The sequence below is a fragment of the Microcaecilia unicolor genome, chromosome 13 (genome assembly GCF_901765095.1).
Source record: "Microcaecilia unicolor chromosome 13, aMicUni1.1, whole genome shotgun sequence".
In the NCBI taxonomy this organism is placed as follows: Eukaryota; Metazoa; Chordata; class Amphibia; order Gymnophiona; family Siphonopidae; genus Microcaecilia; species Microcaecilia unicolor.
The window spans coordinates 82,417,795-82,430,907 of NC_044043.1; the positions used below are offsets into that span (position 1 = coordinate 82,417,795).

At 45.2% G+C, this 13,113-nt stretch overlaps 1 protein-coding gene across 3 annotated transcripts in view; it reads left to right on the forward strand.

The window, feature by feature from the left end:
* Positions 1–3,088: 3,088 nt before the first annotated feature.
* RNF207 (ring finger protein 207) overlaps positions 3,089–13,113 on the forward strand; it is a 99,928-nt gene continuing 89,903 nt past the window's right edge. For 2 of the 3 annotated variants that reach the window (XR_003944117.1, XM_030222624.1), the window contains exons 1-2: positions 3,089–3,129; positions 8,378–8,568. Coding sequence is in view for 2 of the 3 variants with exons in the window: in XM_030222624.1 (XP_030078484.1) it covers positions 8,378–8,568 (191 nt within the window). In the remaining variant the exon portion in view is untranslated. Of the gene's footprint in view, positions 3,130–3,544; positions 3,627–8,377; positions 8,569–13,113 lie in introns of those variants that run through there. The other variant, XM_030222625.1, reaches the window with a different exon arrangement.

The window sequence follows — 13,113 nt, forward strand, 5'->3', positions numbered from 1 at the left end:
TATTTTTTATTTATTAGGATTTATTTACTGCCTTTTTGAAGGAATTCACTCAAGGAGGTGTACAGTAAGAATAAATCAAACATGAGCAATAGACAATTACCACAGTAAAAATATTAAAACAACAATATAAAGTATGGCATAATATACTACTTACAATGTCAACACAATACATACCAGAACATTTTAATTGATAGTGAAGGGTAAAGCAAAGATGTAACACATAGATAGGTAAGAGAGTAGGAAGAGTTAGAAAGTAGGGTGACTGATTTAAAGAAAGTTCCAACCGAGGTCAGAGAGATGGTTAAATATTACCTCAGCTAGGGTAGGAGTGGATTAACCTGTCCTGCTGCAGTATGTGCAGCCTGAGTCACTCCTTGTGTGTGTGAATGAGACTAACAAGTTAGTTACTTCTTCCATTAAAGGCTTGGTTGAAGAGCCAAGCTTTCACCTGCTTCCTGAAGTAGAGATAGACTTGTGTTTAGCGGAGCCTTTCAGGGACTACATATCTCACCCAAGAGCTTGGAACGATTTACAACAAAGAAAGAAAACAAAGAAATACATATTTTGATAAAAAAGATACAACTTAAGGATAATAACGAGTAAACAACCAAGCTTTAATCAGTTTGTGAAACCACAGATAGTGAACTTCAGAACGAATTTCAGTAGGCAAAGTGTTCGAAACAGGAACAGCTGCAAAAGTAAATAATCTCCTAGAAGTAGAGGCCAGTCTAGGTTTCGAAAAAAGGAAGTTGTAGCTTGTTGATGGTCAATAACCTAGTAGTGTTTCTAAGAGGTTTAATAGTGACCAAAGAAGAAAGATTATCTGGACATAAACTGTTCACAATCTTAAAAACCAAACAGATAGCTTTAAAATGAATTCTGGCTTGAACCGGCAACTGATGTAATGTTTTAAATAATAGAGTAACATGATCATACTTGGCTTTGTGAAAAACCAAATGAGCAGCAGTGTTCTTGAGTAACTGGATTTTAGGCAAAGATTTAGATGATAGGCCCAGATTAAGAGAATTACGGTAATCAATTCTTGAACAAAAAAAGATGCTTGAACCAATTTTTGCAAATCATCTGTAACAAAATATGGGCGAATCTGTCGCAAGCATTTCAGCTTAAGGAAAGCAGAGGAAATCAATTTCTTAATTTGAGATCAGAGTCACTACATACACCTAGGGCCATGTTTACTAAGGTATGCTAGCGTTTTTAGCATGAGCTAATGCTAGAAACACCCATATATTCCTATGGGTGTCTCTAGCATTAGCACGTGCTAATTGTTAGCATGCACTAAAAACGCTAGTGCACCTATAGCGCAGCTTAGTAAACAGAGCCCCTAAACTTTTAACAGCTCTCAAAATGGAACTATTTTGTCCCCCCCCCCCCCCAAAAAAAAAGGATTTGTTGATGGAAAAGATTGAGACTTGCCATTAATCTATAACAAAGCGGGGGTTTTTTGCATTTAATTTAAGCCAATTATCCATTTAGAAATTCTAGAAAAACAATACTGGAAATGCTCAAATAACTCAGGAATAGTGGAAGTGACAGGAAAAACAATTTGAACATTGTCTGCATATGTAAAGTAAGATAAGTTCGAAGATTTAAGTAATTTTCCCAGAGGGTTAAAATAGAGTTTAAATCAAATGAGAGACAAAGAGCCCTGCGGAACTGCAGTCCCAGGTGACCATAAAGGAGAACATTCATTCTTGAAGAATATTTTGAGGGGCATTTTCAGTAGTGCGTCTAAGTCAGACTGTGGATGTTTTGCACTAAATTACCAAATCTGAATAGGAAATATACCAATTAAAAAAAAAAGTCTATCTTTATTTTTTCAAAAATACCATTTTGAACAATGTTTTGTGCTTTGTCCATTTATCTTTTTAGGTCATTTTGAAAAAAAAAAATGCACAAGTTAAAAACACACAAAAATCAAGCCATTGGGATGTAGGAGGGGCCAGTATTTTTATTGTTATTTATTTTTTATTTTTGTTACATTTGTACCCCACGCTTTCCCACTCATGGCAGGCTCAATGCGGCTTACATGGGGCAATGGAGGGTTAAGTGACTTGCCCAGAGTCACAAGGAGCTGCCTGTGCCTGAAGTGGGAATCCAACTCAGTTCCTCAGTTCCCCAGGACCAAAGTCCACCACCCTAACCACTAGGCCACTCCTTCACTACATGGAATGTTGCTATCCCACTAGCAACATTCCATGTAGAAGTTGGCCCTTGCAGATCACCAATGTGGCCGCGCAGGCTTCTGCTTCTGTGCAGGACGTCAGACTCACAGAAACAGAAGCCTGCGCAGCCTTCTACATGGAATGTTGCTAGTGGAATAGCAACAGTCCATGTAGAATCTCCAATAGTATCTATTTTATTTTTGTTACATTTGTACCCTGCGCTTTCCCACTCATGGCAGGCTCAATTCGGCTTACAGGATGCGAAAACGGATAGGGAGCCAGTGAAGCGACTTGAGGAGAGGGGTAGTATGAGTAAAGCGACCCTGGCGGAAGACGAGACGGGCAGCAGAGTTTTGAACCGACTGGAGAGGGGAGAGGTGACTAAGTGGGAGGCCAGCAAGAAGCAGATTGCAGTAGTCCAAATGAGAGGTGACAAGGGTGTGTAGTTCTTTTGTCAAAAATCCTGGAGAACCTTTCAGGACAGTTGCTGCTGTTGAGGAGGAGGAACCCAGAACCCAGCCATACTTTAAAGACCTCAAAGGGAATTTGATGGAATCGACCCCAAAACGAGCAAAAGGGAGCTACAGAACGGGGGGGAGGGGTATTCTGAGTTATGCAGCTTTATGTATGGTTGCTTTTATAGCCCCAGCGACGGGGGTGGGGGGGGGGGGGGGGGTGCAGGGACAGCAATAAGACTGACTTGTTTCCATAGTGAGGGCGATTATTTGGTATATTGTTATTTTCAAACTTTCCAACTACACCTGCCCTCTCTTTTGAAAACAAGGAGATAGACTTAAAAATAACAATAAAGTGTATTGCACGTTTGCTGTTCTATTTTTAATATTAGCGTGTTGTATTCCTTCTGACTCTTGGCTGCACTGATCATCCGTACCCAGCTGTTCCTGGTGAATGCAGGGACTCAGAAGCAGATCTGGTCAGAGAAAAGGTAAGTTACAAAGTACAGTGAACATAAAGGGAATCCTTAAATTATTCCTGAGAAGGCAATGTGTGTGTTTTTTTTTTTTCGTGCATGTGTGTAGGATATAGCAGATCTTATATTATGAATTTTTACTGTTTAATTGTTTTCTGTACAGCGGGGAGTAGCCTAATGGTTACAGGAAAAGGCGGAGGACCAGGGAAGACCGGTTCAAATCCAGTTGCTCGGGTACAGAGAGGCAATAGACTTTTTTTGTGTGTATGGGGGGGGGGGGGGGGTGGGAAGGGGGAGGAGACCAAAAGTAGGGCTGCAGCCCTTGATGGTGTTGTCCTGGTGTCTGTCTTCATGTCACTCATTCCTTTTCGTCTAACTGGGGAAAGGCGAGATTCCTCTATCATTGTAGGCTGAAAGCCATTAGCCAGGAAAGAAAGAGGGATCAGGGTTATATTTGGGAGAGAGAGGGAAGGGGTGGCGGAGAAAAGGCAGTCGGCTCTGAAAGAGAAAAGGTAAGTGGTCAGAGAAGATCGCCTGTCTGGAATAGCTCCGGGCATTGTTTTGACTACAAGCTGTATTGACTATTGTGCGATTTTCATGCTGTATTTATTCAGATTTGTTTAATGTTAAATTCCATCTGTGAAAGAAAAAAATTGTCCCTGGGTACTTATACAATGCTGCCACTCTGCTCCGTGATTAGCTCTCTTCTGGAAAAACTCAGGAATAATCATCCTGGCTCTGAAATGGTTAATTCAAGCCAGCAGAGGTAAACCAGTCAAAACGTAGGTTGAGGCATTTTCCCCCCTGAACTTCTCACAATATGGTGTTAGCCCATTGGAGCTGGGGCTGCCTTACCTATGACTCCCTATCCCTTTTCTCCCACTCCCTCCCCTCTAAACAGCACTCCAATTGGAAGTAAATAGTATGTGTCAGCTTTGTTTATTAACAATTCTAGGAAAATTGTAACAAAATTCCAAACAGTAACATCCCTAGCTATATTTAAATATTGAAACAAGCCCAGATTCCCCCCCCCCCCCTACACACACACACCAGAGGGTGGTATCTGGTCAAAACCACTATCCATGTGCACCAGGAGTACCCAAGCTCCGAGGGGGGGGGGGGTGGAGGGAGCAAACCATCAGATAAGCAGCCATAAGACCAAGGTGTCGCCTATCAAAACCACATGCTCTCACAGTACACCCCCTACTCCATGGGCTCCTTTGGTATGGGCAAGCAACTCACTCACGTGAAAGGCAAGACAGAAGGCAGCTTGGCGTACACAACTGATAGCATTACCCTCAGCAAGGAGGCCAACCGATCATGCGTAATTGGCATTCCTTCCTCATCCGTGTCTGGTGCAAGGTCCCAAGAAAGATCAAACTGAAAACGACCTCCTTTAGCCTCTCTCCAATTGTGCACTACGTTGTTAGCAAGCATGCTTCGGAATGGAATAATAAAACCATCAGTTAAACCTTTCTCCAGCACTTCTACTGCCTCCCTATTACTATACAACTGTAACCAAGGATGCACTGCGTCAACCCACACAGGGTTAGGTGCACAGTGAAGAGGATGTTCACTTTCCAGTGGGGACTGCATCATTAGCCCCATTCTTGGGACACTTGGCGGCCGAATGTCCCTGTCCACATTCACAGACATCTGATCCACTTCCTGAACATAAAGATCCGGCTTCCACCCCAGAGGAACAAAAGGACCAGTTGGCACAAACCACCCCAAGGCTTTTCCTGCCCCAGTTCCACCGTCTGCAGCTGAATAGGGGACCATGCACATGTTACTATCCTGTGTGTCCAGTGACACGTGGAGGTTCTCCTCCATAGCTTCATCATAGTTCAACCACAACCATCCCTTATAGTGCTGAAAGGCATCAAGCACTGTGTTTGCATAGGCCAACAAAAGGCTGTATTGACCCGGGTCTCTATGCCCATACGCTTGCTAACCTCAGGAAGGAACGCATCCAGTTCACGATACTTCTGAAAACCCTCTTCCCTTTCTCTGCCTCGCCTCATAACTTAGAATTTTTCTTATTCTTTTTTTTTTCACCCTGCCTTCCATTAATTTAAAATTTCCAAGTTTATTAACTTTAGGCGTAGTTTATAGAATCGCACTAAGCATATTTTTTGCGCTAATTTGTAAGGTGTAATTTATAGAATTTGGCCCATTGCCTTTATAAAACAGAGATTAAAATAGTCATCTTCTTGGACTTTCCCCCAAATATGTGCCTGAATTAGCTTCACAGAAATACAGAAGAACAAAAACCTCGCAGAGATAACATTTCTAAGAAGACAGCGAAGATGACTCAGTGAAACGATGCTGTTGTATGGTCTAGAGGATTTATTGGTCAACAACATCCACTCAATGCTGTTGACCAATAAATCCTCTAGACCAGTACATCATTATCATTTCATTGAGTCATCTTCATTGTCTTCTTAGAGACATGAATTAGCTTCTCCATGGAAAGTGGTAGGGGAAAAACAATAATGAAATTCAAGAAAGTCTGGAATAAGTTTACAGGATCCTTAGTGGGGGTGAAGTCAAGCAGGAGATTGTAAAGCCAGATGGCTAGTGATATTAAAGTCAGGGCTGCTGGGAGACTGAACCGGAACCGGAACCGGGGCAGGGCTGCTGCTGCTGCCGCCGGGCCTGGGGCAGAGTCGCTGCCCCCCTGGATCGCAGCCACCCTCCCCCCCCCCCCCAAGATTGCTGCCGCAATTGAAATACCTTGTTGGCTGGTGGGGATCCTGAAGCTCTGCCAGCAGAAGACACCTTCCTCCAGCGCTGTTCTTCTGCCAATAACCTGCCCCTGTGGCTGTTTTTTCTCTCAGGCCATGCTCAGCTTCAAAACCGAGCATACACACCTCAGAGGAAAAGCAGCCACTCAGCTGGGCAGAAGAGCAGCACTGGAGGTGCTCCTCCGGGTCCTTCTCAGCCTCCAAGGGGGGCCCAGTCGCAGCACCAGTTTTATCTCTCCTGCTCCTGTTGGGACGCGATCACTCTGCTCCTGTCAGGAGCAGAAGAGAAAGAGAGAGAGACCCTGGCACCAGGCCTCCCTTGGAGGCCCAGGCCTGGGAAAATTTCCCCCCCCCCCCCCCCCCTCCTCTCAGTGGCCCTGATTAAAGTTAGAAGGGAGACTGAAGAAATGAGAAGCATCTTGCATTATAATATATGTTTTTCTCATGTGCATGTGAATGGTTCTTGGTACTGGCTCAACAAAAGATTTGGAAGGGCATTTTCAAAAGAACATCCCAGTCAGAATTGGGACATCCTGCTGATAAAGTCCAAAAAAAAACCATCCATCTCACAGCAATTTTCAAACAGGAAAAGACGTCCAGATTTCCTGTTCGAAAATTTGTGAGAGGGACGTCCTTACTCTGGTGTCATCCATCCTGAACAACCACTTTACAAACAAACATTTAAATTATAAATGGGATCAAAACAAGGCACAGGGACATCTCTCTGGCAGCATTCTTATTAAAATAGCCACACACAGATCCTTGCAGAACAGAGGGCGTAACCTAGTGGTTAGTGCAGTTGACGATGAACCGAGGGACACAGGTTCAAGTCACACTGTGACTTTTTTAAAAAAATGTAAATGTGAGCCCTCCAGGCAGTGGCGTACCAAGGGGGGGGGGGGGGGGTGCGGTCCAGCCCGGGTGCATGCTGCTGGGGAGGGGGGGGGGGGGGGGGGTGCCGCGTGCCTGTCGGCTCTGCTGGTTCCCTGCTCTCTCTGCCCCGGAACAGGTTACTTCCTGTTCCGGGGCAGAGGGAGCAGGGCCAGCGGAGCCGACAGATGCGCGGCTGCTCCCAGCAGCCGAGAAGGCACCCGGGGGGGGGGGGGGGGGGTTGATGCGCCGGAAGGGGGTGTTTGATGCGCCGAGGGGGGGGTGTCATGCTGCACCTGGGGGGAGGTGCGCTGCGGCGATCCGCCCTGGGTGTCAGTCGACCTAGGATCGCCACTGCCTCCAGGAACAGAAAAATACCTACTGTACCTAAATGTACACCGCTTCAGTACCCTTTAGGCTTGCAGGTATCTTTAGGTACAGTACATATTTTTCTGCTCCTGGAGGAAGCACCAGAAAAAAATTAATAGAGTTACAGTGGGGGTTTGAGCATGTGTCCACCCCCAGTTTATAGTTCACTGCAGTTGCCTGCTAGGCTACTCCTCTGATCTGCTTATTGCTGTGTTCAAAATGGCCATAATACTTGCAGCTGACTTACAACCTGGTTTTCCCTTCCGGTTTCACTTGCAGGGGAGGGGGACAGCAACCACTGGGGGATTGAGGATCCCTCCAGTAGTCAGCTGCTCAATCAGAGCGCCTTTTTGTAACTTGGACGTGACTGGTTTTTCTTCCCCTTCGAAGGTTGCCCTTCTTCGTCAGATCGGAAATAAGCAAATGTGCTAGCTGACAGTGTATATAAGTGAAAACATTCAAGCATTACTATGACAGTCTGACAGGGTGGGAGGATGGGGGTGGGTCGGAGGTATGCATGGGGACATCAAAGCATATCATTGATATTCTAACAGGGTGGGTGTGGATAGGTGAGGGGAGGGTGATCAACAGAGACATACAGCTTTATGGTTTATAATGGGCTAGGAACCCCATTTTCTTTTCCATGTTTTATTTTGTTTGATTTCTATTGATAACCTTAAGAGTGGACTAACACGGCTACCACACTCCTCTTCCCCTTCGAAAATCGCTGTTGCTTATCCTACTTTTGGGCCCTCCTTAATCCTTCCCACAATACACCCTCTTGCTATTTGGACAAACTGCAGTGTGGCAGTAGCGTACCAAGGGCGGGGCGGTGGGGGCGGTCCGCCACGGGTGCACGCTGCTGGAGGGGTGCAGAGAGCAGCCACGCGCCTGTCGGCTCCGCTGGTTCCCTGCTCCCTTTGCCCCGGAACAGGTTACTTCCTGTTCCGGGGCAGAGGGAGCCAGCGCAGCCGACAGCCGCGTGGCTGCTCCCAACACCTCTCCAGCAGCGTGTGTTGATGCCAGGTATGCTGATGCATCGGGGGGGGGGGGGGGGGGGGGGGGGGGGGGTGCGCAGCAGTGATCCGCCCCGGGTGGCAGCCGACCTAGGAACGCCACTGCAGTGTGGAACCTCCAAATTTTGTCTTGGATGTTTTTAGCAGATGGACATCGTTTTAGGCATTTTGAGGCACCCATCTGCTCTGAAAATGATCACCATAATGACCTGTCCAGGACAAAGTCACTTAATACTGTTATCACTAAATTTTCCCCAACAGATGTCTGGAGGGATTTTTTCTCCCCTGGAAAACTTGCATGATCTGGACAGTGCCAGCTGCCACCCACTCGTGTGTTTCTTGTGTCATGGGCAATATGAGCATCCCTGTCTGCTGGATTGCTACCATAACCTCTGCGCAAGCTGCCTACGGGGCCGGTCCGTGGACAACCGCCTGTCCTGCCCTCTTTGTGGGTAAGAATTCTGGTTGGTGGGATCCCAACACCAGCAGACATTAACATTTGAGGTTCTTTGCATTTTTTTTTTTGCTTGTTTCTTTATTCTGTATTTTTATTTTAATTTGTAAGGGGAAGCTGAATAATTTTTTTTTTTTACGTTTTACATTTTTACTGTCAATCAACTACATCCTGTACTTTGGTTGTACCACAGAAAGACGGTATCAAATGCATTGCCTCCATTATTCTATCCTAATAAATAAATCTTATTAGGCAAAATGGGGAGGGCAATTTTCAAAAGCCACTTACTCAGGGAAGCAGTGATTTACCTGTGTACAAATGTATTTGAAAAATACCTATATTTAACTAGGCTAAAATAATTCCGAGGTTACAGCAATGTATGTATGTTTAGCGACTTTATGACGAAAATGGCTGGTCATAAAGTCGCTAAACATACATACATTGCTGTAACCTCGGAATTATTATTGTTTAGGTATTCCATTTTTAGGGTTTCAACATTTTTATTGATGACAAACTCATTACAAAACATTCAATATCTGGCATGAACAGAAAGGCCAACATCAAAATATCCACAATCAAACTAAATGATAAGATCCGTCATCAAATATTTTACCGATTTTCACCCCGCCCCCCTATCTCCCCCCTACCCAATGTACTTAGTTTCAACAGTTTTTATTGATGGCAATGTCGAATACACAGGGTACACAGTATACGTTTACTTATTACACATATAATAAACTTCATTAAGAATGGAGAAATTGCATCATGCCACCCATCATTTAACTTTTTCCATCCCCGCCTTCATTCTTTATGATTCGGCTATCTTTTATCAACAGATCCACCCCTCATCAAACACGGCCTTCCGAAAACAGCCAGCACATAACAGAAAAGAAAATCATTACTGAACTCAACCAGATGCAAACCTTTATCAACCCTTTTAGTCCCCCCCCCACCCTCCTCCCTCCCTTCCCTCCCCCCCTCCAACTCCCTCCTCCCCCTCTAGGTAGGCAGGTCGAGCCTACGTCTTGTGGTATTCCATTTTTAAAGCTACTCATGATTTACTATGAGAAAAGTACCCGCAGACAAAAATCGATGCAACTTTACAGAGGGCAGTTTTCAAAGTCAAAGCGTAAACTGGTGCAAAGACCAGGTGTAAAGAACACCCATGGATTTTGAAGAAATAAGGACTGTTTCAATCAGAGAAACAGAAAAAATGACAGCAGATAAAGACCATATGGTCTGTCCAGGTCTGCCCATCCATTCCAACTATAAAGCTCTACAATCCTGCCCCTTTAGAGATTTTCTGCGATGGTCTCTGTTCTCCACCATTCCACTGGGAGACTGTTTGTGCTTTCACTATCCTTTTCATAAAGAAAGGTTTCCTTAGATTATTCCTGAGCCTATCCCCTTACACCTTCATCCTATGCCCCCTCATTCCAGAGCGTCCTTTCAATTGAGTAACCTAATGGTTAGTGGTAGCCTGGTAACCAGGTTGAATTCCCACTGCAGCTCCTTTAATCCTCTATTGTCCCAAGTGATTTGAACAACAGAAAGACACAGTATATCAAACTTCATCCCCTTTCACTTTAAATGTGTCTATCATCTCTCTCTGCCTTTCTCCCATAGTTATACCTTCAAGTCTACCCCCATATGCTTTATGACAAAGACCACTGATCATCTGGACTGATTTAATTCTGTTTACATAGTAACATAGTAGATGACGGCAGAAAAAGACCTGCACGGTCCATCAAGTCTGCCCAACAAGATAACTCATATTTGCTGCTTTTTGTGTATACCCTACTTTGATTTGTACCTGTGCTCTTCAGGGCACAGACTGTATAAGTCTGCCCAGCACTATCCCCGCCTCCCAACCACCAGCCCCTCCTCCCAACCACCGGCTCTGGCACAGACCGTATAAGTCTGCCCAGCACTATCCTCACCTCCCAACCACCAGCCCTGCCTCCCAACCACCGGCTCTGGCACAGACCGTACAAGTCTGTCCAGCACTATCCCCCGCCTCCCAACCACCAGTCCCGCTGCCCACCACCGGCTGTGGCACAGACCGTATAAGTCTGCCCAGCACTATCCCCCCCTCCCAACCACCAGCCCCGCCTCCCGATCTTGACTAAGCTTCTGAGGATCCATTCCTTCGGCACAGGATTCCTTTATGCTTATCCCACGCATGTTTGAATTCCGTTACATAGTTGCTTATGTGCGACTCGGCCTTAACCAGCTATGAAGAACCTCAAAAAGACAGGACTGACTTTTATGTGGTACCGTTTTAGTGGTAATGCTGGAAAAGCTGTCAGGAAAGTGAAGAGGCAAACAGAGGAAAAGATAGCTGATACAGTAAAATTGGGGGACAAGACATTTTTTAGATACGTAAATGACAGGAGGACGTGCCTTTGTAAGGCTCAAAGCCAAGGGGGAAGAATATGTAGAAGCCGGTAAGTGTAAAGCTGAACTGAAAAAGAATTGTTTCTGTTCCGTGCTAATGAGGATGGATGTATGGTAGACCAGGACTGATTCTCAGAAGACTGTGCTCATGAGGAGCTGGCCAAACTAAAAGTAGACAAAGAAATGGGGTCTGATGGTATATATCCGAGGGTATTCAAGGAACTCGGAGACATTCTGGAGGCTCCACTGTCTGACCACTTCAATGCTTCCTTAGGGTCTGGAATGGTACGGAGGACTGGAGAAGGGCAAAGGAAGAAGAACGGAAGTAAGGAGGGGGTTGCAAATTACAGACCGGTCAGTCTGACCTCAATGGTCAGTAAACTAAAGAAAATGCTCTTAATGCGAAGGACTGTGAGGTTTCTCAAATCGAATGGACTGCAGGACCCGAAACAGCATGGTTTCACTAAAGGCAGATCTTTTCAGACAAATCTGATTGACTTCTTTGTATAGGTGACCAAACAGTTAGACGTGGGAGGACACTAGATGTGGTGTATTTGGATTTTAGCAAAGCCTTTGACATGGTTCCGCACAGGCGACTGATAAGTAAACTGAATGCCCTCAGTATGGGACCTAAAGTGACTGACTGGGTTAAAAACTGGTTAAGTGGAAGGAGACAGAGGGTAGTGGTAAATGGAGTTTGCTCGGAGGGAAAGGATGTTATCAGTGGTGTACCACAGGGGTCAGTCCTTGGACTGGCTCTTTTTAACATCATTGTCAGTGATATTGCGGAAGGACTGTCTACTGTTTATATCCTTTGAAAGTGCAGAATTATCCACAGGACTCCAACTGTGATCTCGCCAGAGACTTACAGAGAGACACTATTTTATTTATTTATTTATGTACTGCATTTGTATCCCACATTTTCCCAGCCATTTGCAAGCTCAATGTGGCTTACATTGTTCCGTCATGGCGATCGCTATTCCGGAGTAAGAAATACAAGAGGTATTACATAAAGATCATGAATGACATAGTAGATTAAGCAATCAGGTATCAAGAGTTCATGTTCAGAATAAGAGATAGAACAGTATTCCATTAAAAGTTCATAGGATGGGTCGTTGGGAGTACGTCTTGATGAGGACATAGTAGATTCAAATTCGGAATGGGAGCTAAAGCGGTATTGCGTTAACGTTCATAGGAGGGATCTTTGCGGTATGCCTTGTTGAAGAGGTAGGTCTTCAATGATTTCCGAAAGTTGGTTAGGTCTGGCAATTTTTTCACGTCGGGTGGTAGTGCATTCCATTACTGCGTGCTTCTGTAGGAAAAGCTGGATGCATGTGTTAATTTGTATTTTAATCCTTTGCAAATGGGGAAATGGAGATTCAGGAAAGTGCGTGCTGATCTTTTTTTGTTCCTGGGTGGTAAGTCTATAAGGTCTGACATGTAGACTGGGGCCTCTCCGTAAATGATTTTATGAACCAGGGTGCAGACTTTGAACGTGACGCGTTCTTTAAGTGGAAGCCAATGTAGTTTTTCTCTTAGGGGTTTGGCACTTTTGTATTTTATTCTATCACCTCTTTTTGTGGCTATTCATTTCCCTATGGACCCAAGTTTAAATCTAACTGAAAATTGCCTTGTTAAAGATCTAAACTCTTAAACCCCCAAAGTTGTGCAGGAGTCCTCCAACTGCACTGCTGCCGGTGGGGGGGGGGGGGGGGGTGGCCCTTCAATATTATGTTTCAGTCACTAGTGTAACCCTTGTCTCCAACAGATTTACTCCATCAAACCCCACGTTGGGCACCAGTTTTTGTAACCCGGGTCTCACGCCCCCATTAGCTCAGCTCCGTTGCAACCAGAGTCCAACCCGGGCCACAAGCTAAACCTTCATCGTGGTGTCACAGGGGACCACATACACATGCCACACTCACAGTTCCAGTTCACCAGCCATCGAGCTTGAGAGTGGGTCAATGGTCTGGAAAAGCGATCCAGGGCATTGGGAGATCAGGATGAACTGTACAGTCCGGGAGCAAGCGTCCTCGCTCTCTCACCAAAGACCACATGGCACTCCAAGAATGTTCATTTAATGCAAAATAACTTTACTAGCAACTTCTGCAATTGGCAGTCAAACACTTCAGAACTCTTTCTATTT